A 19,686-nucleotide genomic window follows, 5' to 3' on the forward strand; every position below is an offset into this window, starting at 1 on the left:
AATTTGTTTTAAATCTTTAATTGTATAAATTCTGTGCAAAATCTCACTACCCTATGCTCAATAAATGTCAACTACTCTTAGTTGTTAAACATCCTGCAGCTAGCTAATTATTAGTCAACATATACAATAATTTTGTTTTTAAAAAAGTTGTTCCTCTATTATTTCTTCTGCTTAACATATTTTCACCAAAATGCACACAGTTCACTTGAAGTGATCATTTCTCTTCTAAAAAATAATTAGTTGATCTTTTCTGAAGCTCTTTCTGCCATCCTTCTGTATTAGGTGTATGAAGACATAACAATAAAAGTATTATAATAAATAAAATTAAATTTTGGAAAAACACTTTTAAACATACTTAACTTGCAAATAAGGTCCACAGGCTTTAACTTTGTACTGACATATTATGCAATGGCTATGATTGTGTTTCTGTAGATCATGAGAATACATTCTATTTTATCATCTTATATCAAACATATTAGATAGTAATGCCATGCAGTCATTTTCACCTTGGTTCAAATCAAAGTTCTGCTGTATAATAGCAATGTGAACTTGAAGATAATAGAATAAAATCTTTGTGTCTTAATTTAGGGAAAGTTTGTCCAGAGAGATACATAGCATAACAGCAACTTGTATTGTTTGTACAATCCTACCTTGGTTTGATCTCTAAAATTAAATATGATTAGCTGAGCTTCACCAGGAGTGATCCTGAGTGCAAAGCTAAGAATGAACTGAGCATTACTTGGTGTGGCCCTAAACCAAAACAAAAGATCAAAGTAGTGTTAACTAACATTTGTGGGTCTACTCAGAACTGTGATTAATTATATTAAGTTCTTAGAATATTGACAGGTGCAAATATATTTTAACATATTTATTTTTTCTTGTAAAACCTGGCATGTCATATTAGAGTTCTCTGCCAAGTAATATTTATCTGTCATAAAAAGGTGGGGAAGAGGGAGAATGGGGAGCATTGGTGGTGAGAAAGTTGCACTTGTGAAGGGAGGGGGATCTACATTTTTATGACTGAAACCCAACTACAAATATAGTCATACCTATGGTCTTAAATAAAGATATTTTTATAAAAGCAAAAAATCTAAATTCTCTACTTTCTCAATAATTGATATAAAAAGCATTAAAAGATATGCAGAAATAAGAAAAAAGTGGAAGAGAGGGAAAATAAATTAGTTGGTTTGTTTTATGTATAAAAAGCATTTTATGCAAAAAGTGTTTTCTGAAAATTAAAAATAAGTTTTTAATACAAAATGAAAGGATAATAAGGGCTGGAGCAATGGCGCAGTGTGAAGGCATTTGCCTTGCAAGTGGCTAACTTAGGATGGATTGAGGTTAGATCACCTGGTGTTCCATATGGTTCCCGAAGCCAAGAACAATTTCTGAACACATAGCCAGGAGCAACCCCTAAGCCTCACTGGGTGTGGCATAATTTAAAATGTGATCTTGAAAATAAAAATTATTTCAATAAAATTAAATATTTATATTTATATTATTGCCCTCAGAAAGGCCAGTTTATAGTAGAAAGCTTTTCACAAATACCAGGAAACTGCGGTTAGTGCAGAAAAGGGACCACTATGACAGTGATTGTTGGAAATGATCACTCTGGACAAGAACTGGGTGCTGAATAAAGTGATAGGTATGATACCCCTAAGTAACAATATTGCCAACCACATTGTCTGAAATGGAAAAAAAGAAAGGGCAAAGAGATACAGAGAGAGAAACAAAAAGAGACAGAGAGAGAGAGGAAAAAAAGAAAAATATCAACAGGCAGTGATGAGGGCAGACATTGGCAGGAAATGTGTGTTGGTGAAGGGTATTGTACATTGTATGACTGAAACCCAATCATTGACTGAAACTAACAACTTTGTATTAGTAGGTGAAAAATAAACTATTATGATCAGCAATGTAAGTAAAGTGTTTAAATTAATGCTAATATTAAAAATGTTATCTGGTTTTAAAAGTTCAATACAATGCTGCATTTGTTATAGGTCAGATACAACACAGGAATCTTTTTTTTTTGTTTGTTTGTTTTGGGCCACACCTGGTAACTCTCAGGGGTTACTCCTGGCTTTGTGCTCAGAAATCACTCTTAGCAGACTCGGGGACCATAAAGGATGAAGGAATTGAACTCAGGTCTGTCCTGGGTTGCTGCATGCAAGGTAAATGACCTACTGATGTGCCATCTCTCTGTCCTCAACACAGGTATCTTAAGGTATACCCTAATTAGCGTCATTTCCCCCTTTTTTTGCAATTAATATAAGAACCATTACAGTGTGAAAACTATATTTGTATATCAGTCTTTAAATGAAATTCATAGTTCAACAATAATTAATCACTGTGTTTCTAACTAATCTACTTTATAAGATAACTTTAATCCTATAGCAGAAAGAATTTCTTCATACCTCAATCTATTCAACTTAAATATATTTCAACAAAGATGTAAAAGTATGGTATAAAGGGCATGTGAATAAATAAAATCCCCAATGTATTTTTGAGGATGGCATAATTTATCAACTCATCACTATAATTCGTAGTTAATATAGGTTAGTTCACATGTATAACTATATGGATTAAATTAAATTCTAGAAGGAGAGGGAACAATTTAAAAGTATCAACTCATCATTCCTTTGACTGGAATATAAAGTCGCATGAAATAAAACTAAAACATTTTACTATAAGTATGCCTGGTTTTTATTTTAGTGATGGAATGTGTTGTTTCTTATTTGTATAAATTTTGTCAATATTTATATAATTAAAATAAAAATAATGACCTAGGTGGGTAGGAAATTTAGATAGAAACAAACCCAGTTCACAGGGGTTCATTAGTAATAGTCATCAACAAAAATAAATAATTATTCCTTAGAAATTCAGATATTTGGTCATCACTAACAATAGCATTGAGAAATTCAACTACATTGTAGATAAAGAAACTGAGTAACAAGAAGATAACTTTTCAAAGGTTTACAGCAAAACTAAGAATCCTGACATTGAGACCCTGCTCTGTCAAGCTTCAAGTATGTAACCCTCTACTACTACATGTTGTGTGCTGTATCACCACACTAACCTAAACCAAAAAAACCAAGTTATTAGAAGGCATTTGCAAGTAATGGGTCTTAAAATAATGGGATACTGTTCCAAGAAAATGAAAGTCTTCTCTAACTCAATCCTATCATCTTGTCTTTTCTTTTTTTTTTTTTTTTCGGAGGGGGGGGGGCCGGGAGGCTGGTCACACTCGGGAGTGATCAGGGTTACTCTGGCTCTATACTCAGAAATTGATCCTGGAGGCTCAGGTGACCATATGGGATGCCAGGATTTGAACCACCATCCTTCTGTATGCAAGGCAAACATCCAACTTCCATTCTATCACTCTGGCCCTTCATCTTTTCTTTCTAATCAACCTATACAATTTAGGCGAAGGATTTAAATTAATCTATGTCAAAAATATTTAGCTTTATATTTTGTTAGAATTATACAAGATTTCTGTGATTAGAAGTGTTCTTATTTTCCCTCTTATAAATAATATATTTATTCTTTTATTCTTGTTTTGTTTTGTTTGTTTTGGGGCTACACCTGGTGATGCACAGGGGTTACTCCTGAAATAGCTCCTGGCTTGGGGGACCATATGGGATGCCAAGGGATCAAACTGCAGTCTGTCCTAAGTTAGCGCATGCAAGGCAAATGCCCTACCGCCTGCACCATCACTCCGGCCCTATTCTTTTACTATTATTGTCAGTGAAATTATATGTAAAAGGTTTTATATTAAGTTAAAAATAATGGAGAGATTTGAATTACCATCAGTTTACAAGTGGCAAGTGTGATTTTCTGACAATTCTTGGAGACTTGGAGGCTTGGAGACTTACTTGTAGAAAATATGGTATTATAATTGGAAAGCTCCAAGGATACCTTCTCTTAGAATATGTTTGATCGAGCTCCCTGTGTGTGACACCAGGCGGGGAAAATCCGCGAAAGTACACCTGCCCAGTGGGGCCCAACTGTGAAAAACTGTGAGTGTGACCTGTCTATGTCTGTCTACTGTCCTCTTGCGTGAAACTCTTGCGAGTGGGGCAAAAAGAGGCTCCAGAAACCTCGCTCGCCCAGACGCCATTTTCAGGGAGGGACTACAGAGCATGAAAACCGGCTAAGCTTTGCAAAAGCCGGCTCCCTGTGTGTGACACCAGGCGGGGAAAATCCGCAAAAGTACACCAGCCCAGTGGGGCCCAACTGTGAAAAACTGTGAGTGTGACCTGTCTATGTCTGTCTACTGTCCTCTTGCGTGAAACTCTTGCGAGTGGGGCAAAAAGAGGCTCCAGCAGAGCACTTTGGCTCTGCTTCGCTACGCGGCCGTGCACTCTTTCTAAGGAAAGAACTCCATTGCAACAATAAGGAAAAATCACACTAAGAACGGCACTATATCACAGAAGCAAACATTTCTCTCCGAACTGTCTTCTCTGTTGCATGCTCGGGCCTAAGATTTGACCCAGTGTGAGGCTTCATCCACGGAGGACTCCCCTCCCTTAGAGGCAAGTCAGCCCATCCAGAAAGGGAGGAGCCAGAGGAGTGTGCTGCCTGCATCATATAGACAATGAATACCACCACAACACGTAGAAAAGCCCACAATACAAGTGTGACAATGGGGAAACAACGCAGGCCAGCATCAGACATAGAGAATGAAGATGACAATTCTGAGGACCGGATAATGACTGACCAACTAATCAACCTCTCAGATAAGGACTTTAGACTAGCAATATGGAAGATGCTCAATGGACTCCAAGAAACCATGGATCGAGTTGAACAGAACACTAATAAGAACCAAGAAAATATGAAGACAGAAATCACAAAACTCCAAACTGAAATAACATGTCAACTAAGAGGACTGAAAAAGTCAGTAAACGAAGTGAATGACAAAATGGATAAGCTCTGGGACAGGGTATCAGAAGCTGAGAATAGACTTGGTGCTGTGGAAGATGAGATACATAACAATTCCATACAGCAGGAGAGATTGGACAAAAAACTTAAAGCAAATGAGCAGACAATGGAAAAATTAGTCAAAGAATGGGAACAGATGAAAATAGAAGTCTATGATAAGATCAACAGAAACAACTTAAGAATCATTGGAGTCCCAGAGACCCAGGAAGAAAATTTCCAGGAAAATCAACGGTCAAGAACATCATTAAAGAGAAACTTCCAGAGCTAAAGAATATATGTGATCAAATCCTGCATGCCCGAGGAGTACCAACCAAAAGAGACCCCAGAAAATCCACCCCAAGACACATCCTAGTCACAATGACAAATCCCACAGATAGAGACAGAATTCTGAAAACAGCAAGATCAAAAGGGGAAATCACCTTCAAGCAAGCTTCCCTGAGATTTACAGCAGACCTGTCACCAGAAACACTCAATGCCAGAAAGCAGTGGTGGGATATTGTGACAAGACTGAATGAAATGAATGCTTCACCCAGAATACTATACCCAGCAAAACTCACTTTCTGGTTTGACGGAAGAATACATGGCTTCACAGACAAAAAACAGCTCAGAAACTTCACAGACACAAAACCAGTCTTAAGAGAAAAACTGAAAGACCTAATCTAAGACAAGACTACCCAAAAGACACACCAAATTTTGAAATAAAGATGGCGTTCAATCCCAGGACAATTCTTTCTCTCAACGTCAATGGACTAAATGCACCAGTTAAGAGACACAGAGTGGCTAAATGAATCAAAAAACTCAATCCAACCTTCTGCTGCCTACAAGAAATGCACCTGAATAGTCAGAACAAACATAGAGTCAAAATAAAAGACTGGAGAAAAATTATCCAAGCAAACAACACCCATAAAAAAGCTGGAGTGGCCATACAATTATCAGATAATGCAAACTTTATACTCAGGAAGGTTGTAAGGGACAAAGATGGACATTTTATATTAATCAAGGGGTACGTAGAGCAGGAAGAAATAACTCTCCTAAACATATATGCACCGAATGAGGGGCCAGAAAAATATTTAAAACAACTGTTGACAAATCTGAAAAATAATATCAACAACAACACAATAATTGTGGGGGACCTTAACACGGCTTTGTCTACACTGGATAGGTCAACCAGACTGAAACCCAACAAGAATATACTAGACCTGAGGAGAGAAATGGAAGAAAGAGGCCTAGTAGATATATATAGGACACTCCATCCCCAGAAACCTGGATACACATTCTTCTCCAATGTACATGGGACATTCTCCAGGATAGACTACATGCTGGCACATAAAACATACCTCCATAAGATCAAGAGGATAGAAATTTTGCAGACTACCTTCGCTGACCACAAGGCTCTGAAATTATTTGTGAACTCCAAAGGGACTCAGAAGAAACACTTTAACACCTGGAAGTTAAACAGCCTCATGCTCAATAACCAGTGGGTCCGAGATGAAATCAAGGAGGAAATAAAAAGGTTCCTGGAAACAAATGACAATAAAGACACAAACTATCAGAACTTATGGGAAACAGCAAAAGCAGTACTGAGAGGAAAATTTATAGCTTTGCAAGCACACATCAGGAAGGAAGAAGGAGATTACCTGAGTAGCTTAATGACACAGCTAATAGAACTAGAAAATGCTCAACAAAAGGACCCAAGAATAGGAAGACAGAAGGAAATAACAAAGCTGAGAGCAGAAATCAATGAAGTGGAAACTCAAAAAACAATCCGAAAGATCAACGAAAGCAGAAGTTGGTTCTTTGAAAAAATAAACAAGATTGATAGACCACTGGCAAACCTAACAAAGAAAGAGAGAGAGAGAAACTTGATAACTCGTATCAGGAATGAAAAAGGAGAGATCACTACTGATATGACAGAGATTCAAAGGGTAATCAGAAACTACTTTGAAAAACTCTACGCCACTAAAAATGAGAACCTGGAAGAAATAGATAAATTCTTGGACTCTTATAATCTTCCACGGTTGAAGGAAGAGGATGTAGCATATCTAAACACCCCCATCACCATTGATGAAATTAAAACAGTAATCAAATGTCTGCCGAAAAACAAAAGCCCAGGTCCAGATGGATTCACTAATGAATTCTATCAAACTTTCCAAGAGGAACTACTGCCAATCTTGGCAAGACTCTTTCATGAAATAGAACAAAGAGAAACACTTCCAAATAGCTTTTATGAAGCCAACATCACCTTGATACCTAAACCAGACAGAGATGCTACCAAAAAAGAAAATTACAGACCAATATCGCTGATGAATGCAGATGCAAAGATCCTCAACAAAATCCTGGCAAATAGGATTCAATGCCTCATTAAGAAGGTCATCCACTACGATCAAGTAGGTTTCATCCCAGGAATGCAAGGCTGGTTTAACATCCGTAAATCTATCAACATAATACACAACATCAATAACAAGAAAAATAAAAACCACATGATCATATCAATAGATGCAGAGAAAGCATTTGATAAGGTCCAACACCCATTCTTGATCAAAACTCTCAGCAAGATGGGAATGGAGGGAACCTTTCTCAATATAGTGAAGGCCATCTACCACAAGCCAGTGGCAAATATTATCCTCAATGGAGAAAAACTGAAAGCCTTCCCTCTAAATTCTGGCACAAGACAAGGCTGTCCTCTCTCACCACTCCTATTCAACAGAGCACTGGAATTACTTGCTATAGCGATTAGGCAAGAAAAGGATATCAAGGAAATCCAGATAGGAAAGGAAGAAATCAAGCTCTCACTGTTTGCAGATGACATGATACTCTACTTAGAAAACCCTAAAGACTCTATCAAAAAGCTTCTAGAAACAATAGACTCATATAGCAAGGTGTCAGGCTACAAAATTAACACACAAAAATCAATGGCCTTTCTATACACCAATAGTAATGAGGATGAAATAGACATTAAGAAAACAACCCCATTCACAATAGTGCCACACAAACTCAAATATCTTGGAATCAACTTGACTAAATATGTGAAGGACATATACAAGGAAAACTATAAAACTCTGCTCCAAGAAATAAGAGAGGACACACAGAAATGGAAACGCATACCCTGCTCATGGATTGGCAGGATTAACATCATCAAAATGGCAATACTCCCCAAGGCATTAGACAGATTTAATGCCATCCCTCTAAAGATACCCATGACATTCTTCAAAGAAGTGGACCAGCACTTTTGAAATTCATTTGGAACAATAAACACCCTCGAATAGCTAAAGCAATCATTGGGAAAAAGAATATGGGAGGAATTACTTTCCCCAACTTTAAACTGTACTACAAAGCAACAGTTATCAAAACAGCATGGTATTGGAATAAGGATAGGTCCTCAGATCAGTGGAATAGGCTTGAATACTCAGAAAATGTTCCCCAGACATACAACCACCTAATTTTTGATAAAGGAGCAGGAATTCCTAAATGGAGCAGGGAAAGCCTCTTGAACAAGTGGTGTTGGCACAATTGGATAGCCACTTGCAAAAAATTGAACTTAGACCCCCAGCTAACACCATGTACGAAGGTAAAATCCAAATGGATTAAAGACCTCGATATCAGCCCCAAAACCATAAGATATATAGAACAGCACATAGGCAAAACACTCCAGGACATTACAGGCATCTTCAAGGAGGAAACTGCAGTGAAAGCAGAGATTAACAGATGGGAATATATTAAACTGAGAAGCTTCTGCACCTCAAAGGAAATAGTGCCCAGGATACAAGAGCCACCCACTGAGTGGGAGAAACTATTTACCCAATACCCATCAGATAAGGGGCTAATCTCCAAAATATACAAGGCACTGACAGAACTTTACAAGAAAAAAACATCTAACCCTATCAAAAAATGGGGAGAAGAAATGAACAGACACTTTGACAAAGAAGAAATACACATGGCCAAAAGACACATGAAAAAATGTTCCACATCACTAATCATCAGGGAGATGCAAATCAAAACAACGATGAGATACCACCTCACACCCCAGAGAATGTCACACATCACAAAGAATGAGAATAAACAGTGTTGGCGGGGATGTGGAGAGAAAGGAACTCTTATCCACTGCTGGTGGGAATGCCGTCTAGTTCAACCTTTATGGAAAGCAATATGGAGATTCCTCCAAAAACTGGAAATCGAGCTCCCATAAGATCCAGCTATACCACTCCTAGGAATATACCCTAGGAACACAAAAATACAATACAAAAACCCCTTCCTTACACCTATATTCATTGCAGCACTATTTACCATAGCAAGACTCTGGAAACAACCAAGATGCCCTTCAACAGACAAATGGCTAAAGAAACTGTGGTACATATACACAATGGAATATTATGCAGCTGTCAGGAGAGATGAAGTCATGAAATTTTCCTATACATGGATGTACACGGAATCTATTAAGCTGAGTGAAATAAGTCAAAGAGAGAGAGAAAAACGCAGAATGTTCTCACTCATCAATGGGTTTTAAGAAAATTGAAAGACACCCTTGTAATAATAATTTTCAGACACAAAAGAGAAAAGAGCTGGAAGTTCCAGCTCACCTCAGGAAGCTCACCACAAAGAGTGATGAGTTTAGTTAGGGAAATAACTACATTTTGAACTGTCCTAATAATGAGAATGTATGAGGAAAATGGAGAGCCTGTCTAGAGTACAGGCGGGGGTCGGGTGGGGCGAAGGGAGACTTGGGACATTGGTGATGGGAATGTTGCACTGGTGATGGGTGGTGTTCTTTACATGACTGAAACCCAAACACAATCATGTATGTAATTAAGGTGTTTAAATAAATTAAAAAAAAAAGAATATGTTTGACCAAAAGGAATCTTTTCCTGTCTTGATGTTGAAAAAATTGAGATATTTAAGTTAGTAAAAATGGCATTTGAAAACACATTCTGTCACATTTTGGCTAAGTGCACTAGACAAAAATTTTAATAATAAATTTTAATATTATTGCTTTAAGTAAAAATAATAAGATTAGGGCTCAGAGAGAGCACAGTTGTATTTGCCTTGCAAGCAGCTGATCCAGGACCTAAGGTGGTTGGCGTCCCATATGGTCTCAGGAGCTATTTCTGAGCAGATAACCAGGAGTAACCCCTGAGCATGACCTGAGTGTGGCCCAAAAACTAATGATGATAATGATGATGATGATGATGATGATGATGATGATGATAATAAACCTTAGCTCTGGGAGCATGCATTTAGGAGTAAAAAACGAGTTATTTTTCCTCCTGTTGGTGGATGCATATCCTTGTGAAAGGTATCCTCATGATTTGTAGTTCTTCCTGTTTAGTTGATGGGTTAAATGATGCTAAATAAAAAAGAAAAATTAAGTTGCAGTTTTGTCAGCCAATATTTTATTCTGATATGTGACTTTTCAAGAACTCAGTGACTGTAACTTATCACAATAATTTGTAACCCCACTATCCACAGTGTTTATTTAACCTATCTTGTTTGCAGTTCTCTAAATTTAGTTCAACATATAGAAATTACTTAGGAATAGTCTTGCCCCTTTCTATTTATCCTTTCATATATTTAACCCAGAAAGCTCTAACAGTGATAGTTTGGCTGTACTTTAATATAATCTTATATCTGGATTCATTGTAGCAATACTTGCTAATTATCATTTGCAGGTATCATTGATGAAACTAGAAATTAAATGCAGCATTTTGGGGGAAAGTGTTTCTGGCATGTTACCATAGTTATGATCATCAAGTAGAACTGCACCTCCTGTTATGTAGCTCTACAGCAACAGAAAATTATTAACAATTATAGTACATCTTGAAGAGATAATCATGACTGTTCTGTATATTTAATTTTGACCATTAATTATATACAAGCCTTATATTCAATAAAGTGCATAATAAAAAAGATGAGCTGCCATGGTTTCACTCCTAGCCTCTTACATATACAAATTACCTGGATTATTAATAAACCAGTAAATTAAGACTCAAAATTTATGACAGCTATATTACATACTTAAAAGTTAAAAACAGTCTCAAATTTATTCATGCAACCAAATTAAATACTAAGCTTCTATAAAATATATACCAATATAATAATTTGTTATATGTAGGATTACTCAGAATCCAAGACATGTTCCATTTATAAAGTTCATATATTATTATTTACATAAGTCTAAGGTGATACATGTTATTGCTATATGTATTTGACAGATAAAATAAGTTACTATTTTCAATTATGACTTAAAAAACCTTTAAAATATGTATCTGTATATGTTTATCTAAGCCCAATAAGATAAGATTAAAAATTCCATAGCTTTCCAGTATACTGACATAAAAATTTTAATGCAAATAATATCCTTAAAATTTTTATTATATGTACACATCTAGTAAAGTTTTATATTATGTGGAAAAGCGTTACCGCTCCCAAGAAGGCCAAATGCTAATCTGTCTTGATGGCCAAGCTCACCCACTCCTGGGTGGGGTCTGTGGTTGTTAATTAGAGGGGCCTATGGGAGGGGTGAAAGGAGAAGCCTCAGTAGAAGGATGGAGAGATGAGAGACAGCATAGATGCAAGGCAGCTAAAGGAGGCTGCTTAAAAGCTTGGCTTCGGGGCCGGGCGGTGGCGCTGAAGGTAAGGTGCCTGCCTTGCCTGCGCTAGCCTTGGACGGACCGCGGTTCGATCCCCCGGTGTCCCATATGGTCCCCCAAGCCAGGAGCAACTTCTGAGCACATAGCCAGGAGTAACCCCTGAACGTTACTGGGTGTGGCCCAAATAACCCCCCCCCCAAAAAAAAAAAAAAAGCTTGGCTTCGAAGCCATGTAAGATATGCACATGGAGGATAGAGCCTCATTAATAAAACCTCATGTGTCCTGAAATATGACTGCTGTGGATGATTTCTTCACCGTAACTTTGAACCCTTAAACCCGCTGGCTGGAAGTGGGTGCAGGTGCCCTGCCCAAGAAAGGTCTCAGCATCCATCCACCATTATCCATCAAGGACTCTTATAATAATACTTCAGAAAAGTAAATATGTATATACCTTACATGCATGATAAATTTATTAATGAAAAGAAACTTTCTGGAGCCGGAGTGATAGCACAGCAATAGGGAGTTTGCCTTGCATGCAGCTGACCCTGAATAGATCCAGATTCAATCCCTGGCATCTTATATGGTCCCCTCCCCCGAATTTGCCAGGAGCGATTTCTGAGCATAAAGTCAGGAATAATCCCTGAGTGTTGCCAGGCATGGCCCCTAAAAAAGAGAAAAGAAAAGAAGAAAAGAAAAGAAAAGAAAAGAAAAGAAAAGAAAAGAAAAGAAAAGAAAAGAAAAGAAAAGAAAAGAAAAGAAAAGAAAAGAAAAGAAAAGAAAAGGGAAAGAAAGAAAGAAAGAAAGAAAGAAGAAAGAAAGAAAGAGAAAGAAAAGAAAGAGAAAGAAAAAGAAAAATGAAAGAAAAAGAAGAAAGAAAAAGAAAAGAAAAAGAAGAAAAGAATTAAGAAAGAAAAATTTTCATATCACTTGAATGCATCATAAAATATTATGATGGCTTAATGAAATTTGGAGAATATTGTTGTACTTTTACAAATATTTGTATTGTTATGATATGGTTTATAGCAATTCCTGTATGTTTTATACTTGTAATACTACTTAAGCATTCTGACTAAGACAATATTTCTTTCTCTCCTTACACACAATCTTTGCTTACTGTATGTCAAGATTTGTTTTCACTGTGGATTGTTCCCTTTCTTAATTCATACTCCAAAAAATAACAGAATTAATATACCTGACTCAGTCTACTTAACATAACACTCTTCAATTCCATCCAGGTTGTGGCAAACTGCACGATTTCAACATTTTCATAATTGCAAATTATGTATAGGTATAATTTCATTGTCCTCTCCTGATATAGTTATTTGAGATGATAGATTTGAGATCCAAAAGGCTGAAACTGACGCCTGTTCATAGGGTGTCACTTTGTCCAGCACTGCAAAAACTAAGGCCCTTAGGATTCATCAAACTATTTATACACCCTATCAAATGCACTGTTAGTGTTAGTATCTATTTTATAATTGGTTAATCTGGTGTTATGTGTAGTTAATTATTTTTCTGTAATTATAGGTAAAAACAGATGCGATAGAAATAACAATATGAAGCATAAATTTGGGGGCTTACTGAAGGAAAGAGTGATCAATTGTATATGTTACAGAGAAGCAGAAATACAGCTGCTTTGTTTGGGGCCAGTTTAGAGAAAAATAGGGGAATCTGCCAGAGGACTGTGTGTATCATTTAAAAAAAAAACTAGAAATAATTAATGTTTAACTAATATTCACAAAGGCAGAACTGGATTCACAGAGTTTGAATAGATTTCTGAAAAATGAATCTCTAAGCTCAGCAAAGTATTGAAATGATAAGAAAATGAAATTTTTTTGTTTGTTTGTTTTTGGGCCACACCTGGTGACGCTGAGAGGTTAATCCTGGCTATGCGCTCAGAAATCACTCCTGGCTTAGGGGACATATGAGACACCGGGAATCAAACCGCTGTCCATGTTAGGTTAGCACAGACAAGGCAAAGGCCTTACCATTTGCACCACTGTTCAGGCCCCAAGAAAAATTTTATAAAGAAAAATAAAGTATCTGTTCTGCATGAATATTTTATATAACTCAGCTTTAAATATATAACAAGGGTTTCTAGTCTGAGAAAGTTGAAGTTGCATGGACTAAAAACAACTAAATATTTAGTGGTTCTTTTCTTTTGGTATTATCTAAGCCCTTCCAAATATCCTTGATTCAGGACACCTTTGAACTATTAACTAAATAACAGCAGGAAAAGCAAAACATGCTAGTTGTTTAGAGACTAGACAAACTGTGTAAAGTCAGTATATCCCTGTTAATATTTTAAAAGTGTTTGAGATAAATGAGGCAGAGACACAGGAGAAAGTGGTACACTAAAATGAGATTGGCATTTTATGCAAAGATAAGCAAAACTAATATTTTATTAAAGCCTGAGTAACTAACGTAATAATATATAACAAGTACTAAACTTTAAAATAGGTGAAAATCACAGCAAATGCACTATCATATATTTCCCCCATGATTAGTGTTAACTATATTTATTTCACAAAATAAGCATTTACATAGAGTTTGTACCCTGGTTGGTGTATGGATGGGAAGTCCATAAAATGCAAATCTTACCTTGAATCATTTATGGCTTGTGCTGGAAAACAATGTATAAACAAGTTATTTGAGTACCATGTGAGAATTGGGTCCTTTACAGAGTTAGAAACAACAGAGTGACAAAATCTAGATTATAATTTCAAAGAATTGCACTTATTATTGTTTAAAGAAAAAACTGAATTTCCAGTTCTTGGAGGAATCTCCTTACCGCCTTCCATAGAGTTTGGACTAGACGGTATTCCCACCAGCAGTGGATAAGAGTTCCTCTCTACACATCCCCGCCAGCACTGATTCTCATTCTTTGTGATGTGTGCCAATCTCTGTAGTGTGAGATGGTATCTCATCCTTGTTTTGATTTGCATCTTCCTGATGATTAGTGATGAGGAGCATTATTTCATGTGTCTTTTGGCCATTTGTATTTCTTTTTTTTATAAAAGTGTCTGTTCATTTCTTCTCCCCATTTTTTGATGGGATTAGATGTTTTTTTTTTTTCTTGTTAAGTTCTGTCAGTGCCCTATATATTTTGGATATTAGCCCACTATCTGATGGGTATTGGGTGAATAGTTTCTACCACGTGGTGGGTGGCTCTTGTATCCTGGGCACTATTTATTTTGAGGTGCAGAAGCTTCTCAGCTTAATGTATTCCCATCTGTTGATTTCTGCTTCCACTTATTTGGAAAGTGCAGTTTCCTCCTTGAAGATGCCTTTAGTCTCAATGTCATGGAGTGTTTTACCTGCGTGTTGTTTTATATACCTTATGGTATCAGGTCTGATATCAAGCTCTTTAATCCATTTGGATTTTACCTTCATACACAATGTTAACTGGGGCCTATGTTCACTATTTTGCAAGTAGCTAACCAGTTCTACCAGCACCACTTGCTGAAGAGGTTTACCCTGCTCCACTTAGGATTTCTTGCTCCTTTGTCAAAAATTAGGTGATTGTATGTCCGTGGAACATGGTCTGAGAACTCAAGTCTATTCCACTGATCTGAGGGTCTGTCTTTATTCCAATACTATGCTGTTTTGATAACTATTGCTTTGTAGTACAGTTTAATATTGGGGAAAGTAATGCCTCCCATTTTTCTTTTCCCTAGGAGTGCTTTAGCTATTTGAGGGTGTTTATTGTTCCAGATTAACTTCATAAGTGTTTAATCCACTTATTTGAAGAATATCATGGGTATATTTAGAGGGATCGCATAAAATCTATATAATGCCTTGGGGAGTATTGCCATTTTAATGATGTTAATCCTGCCAATCCATGAGCAGGGTATGTGTTTCCATTTCCGTGTGCCCTCTCTTATTTCTTGGAGCAGGGCTTTATAGTTTACTTTGTATAAGTTCTTCATGTCTTTGGTCAAGTTGACTCCAAGATATTTGAATTTGTGTGGTACTAATGTGAATGAGATTACCTTCTTGATGTCCATTTCTTCCCTATCATTATTGGTGTATAAAAAGGCTATTGATTTAATGTGTTAATTTTGTAGCCTGCTACCTTGCTATATGAGTCTATTTTTTCTAGTAGCTTTTTGGTAGATCTTTAGGGTTTTCTAGAGTATCATGTCATCTGCAAACAGTGATAGCTTGACTTCTTCCTTTCCTATCTGAATTCTCTTGATATATTTTTCTTGCCTGATCACTATAGCAAACACTTTTAGTGCTATGTTGAAGAGGAGTGGTGAGAGAGGACAGCTTTGTCTTGCACCAGAATTTAGAGGAAAGGCTTTTAGTTTTTCTCCATTGAGGATAATATTTGCCATTTTCTTATGGTAGATGGCTTTAACTAGATTGAGAAAGGTTTATTGCATTCCCATATATACCCTAGGAATACAAGAATACAATACAAAAACCCCTTCCTCACACCTATATTTATTTCAGCACTATTCACAATAGTCAGGCTCTGGAAATAACCAAGATGCCCTTCAACAGACTAATGGCCAAAGAAACTGTGGTACATATACACAATGAAATATTATGTAGCTGTCAGGAGAGATGAAGTCATGAAATTTTCCTATACATGGATGTACATGGAATCTATCATGCTGAGTGAAATAAGTCAGAGGGAGAGAGAGAGACGCAGAATAGTCTCACTCACCTATGGGTTTTAAGAAAAATAAAAGTCATTTTTGCAACAATCCTCGGAGACAATGAGAGGAGGGTTGGAACTTCCAGCTCACTTCATGAAGTTCACCACAAAGAGTGTTGAGTGCAGTTATAAAAATAACTACACTGAGAACTATGTGAATGAATAAGGGAACTGGAAAACCTGTCTAGAGTACAGGTGGGAGTGGGGTGGGATGGAGGGAGATTTGAGACATTGGTGAAAGGGGGTGTCCTTTACATGACTGAAACCTAAACGCAATCATATTTGTAATCAAGATGTTTAAATAAAGAAAAAAAGGAATAAACAAAGATAATAGCAATTTACTCAAGACAGATTTCTAGAATTTAAACAGGCTAGTAGTATTTTGAGAAATTTATTTATTATTCACTCAATGATGCATCAAACATCCATTCATTTAGATATAGTTTCCATATTACTGAGAAATGATAGAACTAATACAATATATATATTTTGCGTTCCTCATATAGTTAAATACTACTGTACATTTTTATCTTTTCTTTCTCTAACTTCACATACGTGTATGCCTTTTCCAAAACATTTGAGTGTAACATCCCATTACCTATAAGTAATTCATAGTGTAATATATAAAACATTATCCAAATCACTGAATTGGCACTGATAAAATTATTTAAGCTACAATATTATTCAAATTTTTCCAATTGCCCCAATAATGCTTTTTTAAACTAAATTAAATCCCAAATGATATGTTGCATCCCATTGTCTCTTTAGTTTCTCTTAATATGTAATATGCAGTTCCCTTTTTGATTCATGAAATTTACATTTCTGAGGAGTACAAGCCAGTTATTTATAGACTGCTCCCTGTAGAGTATTTATTTTATGTTTCCTCTTGATTTGCTTCAGCTTATGAAACTTTAACAGAAATACCTCATAAGTAATGATCTTTTCAGTAAGTTACACCAACAAATGCATATTTTTGATCAATAAATGTTTAATTTTGAAGTTATTTTTATCTCATGGTTGTGTTGAGCTGTGCTGACTTTTCATTATAAAATGTTGGCTATTTTACACTGTACTAAAAAAAGATAGTTCAGACCTTATAAGGACACCTTATCATCACAAAATTTAACCTGCTGATATTAGCAGACATTGAATAGTTGACTAAACAATTGCATTTAGGCTGATTCTTAGTAGTGATTCTCTGATTACTTTATATTCATGTATTAAATATTGAGGGATTTTTTTTCTTGCTACACCCAGATCTGCACTTAAAAGTTACTCTTAGTGATGCTAAGGGGACCAACTGGGATTCTGGTAATCAAAATCATGGTTGCTCCATGCTACCCAAGTACACTCACTGCTCTATTAATCTATCAGTTCAACTGCTCTCCATTGGATTCAGCTTTTGAGAGACCCTCATCTCAAATGCTCTGCCTCTGTGCTATCACTCTGACCCCTTATTTTTGTTTTTGGACCACACCTTTTAAACCAGGGTTTACTCCTGACTCTACTTCTCAAGATGTGGTAAAAGAACCCCTGAAACACTCAAATTCTGGAAACAAATGCCACTATTACTTCAATCAATAAGATCTCACAGACTCCCAAATTGCTGCCAAAAAATGCTTGTCATTCAGAAGATGGTAAATTGTCAATCTTGGGGTTGAGAAAATTTCCAGAGCTAAAGATTTCCATCTATAAAACTTCAACAATAAATCAATATAAAAAGTGCTCACTTTCAGTGAGAATGATGTGAAAGAATTCTGGGAAGTCATATTTATATTTCTTTAAAATTTATTTTGGTTTGGGGTTACACCTGGTGATACTCGGGCAAGTTCTGGAAAATTGCTTGGGCATTGTTTTCATCCACAGTTTTATGTTCTGACAATTTTGTTATTTTTGTAGACAGATTACTGGTTTATACAAATACTTTCTAGAATAGAACTGACTTTACATTAGACTGGTACGTTTTCTTTCTCAGGTTCCTTGGGACACAGATGGAGGGAAGCAGGCACTCTAGTGATGGGTGAGGTGTTGGATTAGAATTAACTCTATTGTAAATCACAGTACCTCAATAAAAAATGTTAAAACATAAAAAAAACTTGAGAAATGGTTGTTCCTTTTATGATGCCCAATTTATGATATTTTGTTATAGGTGCTCAAATACACTAACTATAAGATAATTCTTATAGAGTCTATTTACTTTAATTCCTGTATTCCAGTGCTTTGATTTGAATTTTATTTTTGATTTGGGGGACACACCCAGTAGTTCCAGAGCTTACTTCTGCATTGCACACAGTGTCCACTGATGGCGGAACTCATACTGGATGTCAGGAAAGGAACTCAGGTCAGCTCCATACCAAGCAGCTCCTTATTAGACTGTCTTCTCATTAGGTCCCTCATGTGAATATTCCTCTCTCTGTTTTTATAAAATATTACGTATTGAATGTGTAACTACAAATAGAAAAAAGTATTGAGGTGATGTAAAGAGTCTAATCATTTTCAGATTTAGAGTACGAGCTATTTACCTGGCATGTTCCATTATCCATGTAACATACATATACATATATTTATATTTTCCTTTATTATTATGATAGGAAATCAAAGCTTTTATTTATTTATTTTTTGTTTGGTTTTTGGGTCACACCCGGCAGCGCTCAGGGTTTACTCCTGACTCTACGCTCAGAAATCACTCCCGGCAGGCTCAGAGGACCATATAGGATGCCGGGATTCAAACCACAGACCTTCTGATTGCAAGGCAAGAAGTCAAAGATTTTGATACAAATAAAAATCAACATTTTTTGAAAGATTTCTTTCTAATTTTTTATTCATTTTTCTATAAAACCAAGTTGAAATATACCTTAGATTTTCCTTATCTGGTTTTCACTCTGCATCATCTATTTTTTTTAGTGTCATAAATAAACTCAATGACAAAAAATAACATCAGTAAATAGTAATATTTGCTTATATCGCATTTTAATTGTAAATCTAAAAAATTTCAGAATTTCTCTAAAAACGATTTCTTTAAACGAAAAATAATTACTGAATAATTATGTACTCATTATTTTAGTCATTTCAGTTCAAAAAACATCATTGACATTTGTTTTCTCTCTGCTACCAAGCCACAGTTTCTACTACCCTTATGACGGTTGCTTCTTGAAGTTCACTGAAGTCACAACCCCCTCTGAGCAACACTGATATTTGCTTTTAAGAAAGAAAAAGAAAAATTTTATTTATGAGTATTCATTGATAAAAACAAAAGAATATTCAGTAGTTTAATACTTCTAAGGTGAAATTTTAGGTATCATGTTTTTAAAGTTTGTCTCAGTTAAATAAAAGAAAATTGAAAAATGAAATAGAACTTTTTTCATGAAAGGTAATTTTGTTATTGATAATTTAAGCAGAAACGTTTAACTCCATATATGATGGATTTTATTTTATTTCAAAGTAGCCTTATATTTTTACCTAGGCTATATAAATAAATACTACATTTTCATTGTTAATTGA

At 35.9% G+C, this 19,686-nt stretch overlaps 1 protein-coding gene across 1 annotated transcript in view; it reads left to right on the plus strand.

The window, feature by feature from the left end:
• Positions 1-19,686, plus strand: part of SPAG16 (sperm associated antigen 16) — a 1,100,078-nt gene that overhangs the window by 597,108 nt on the left and 483,284 nt on the right. Inside the window, exon 13 of the mRNA XM_049768212.1 lies at positions 2,468-2,472. Within this exon, the coding sequence (XP_049624169.1) occupies positions 2,468-2,472 (5 nt within the window). The remainder of the gene's footprint in view (positions 1-2,467; positions 2,473-19,686) is intronic.

The sequence above is a fragment of the Suncus etruscus genome, chromosome 1 (assembly GCF_024139225.1).
Source record: "Suncus etruscus isolate mSunEtr1 chromosome 1, mSunEtr1.pri.cur, whole genome shotgun sequence".
NCBI lineage: Eukaryota > Metazoa > Chordata > Mammalia > Eulipotyphla > Soricidae > Suncus > Suncus etruscus.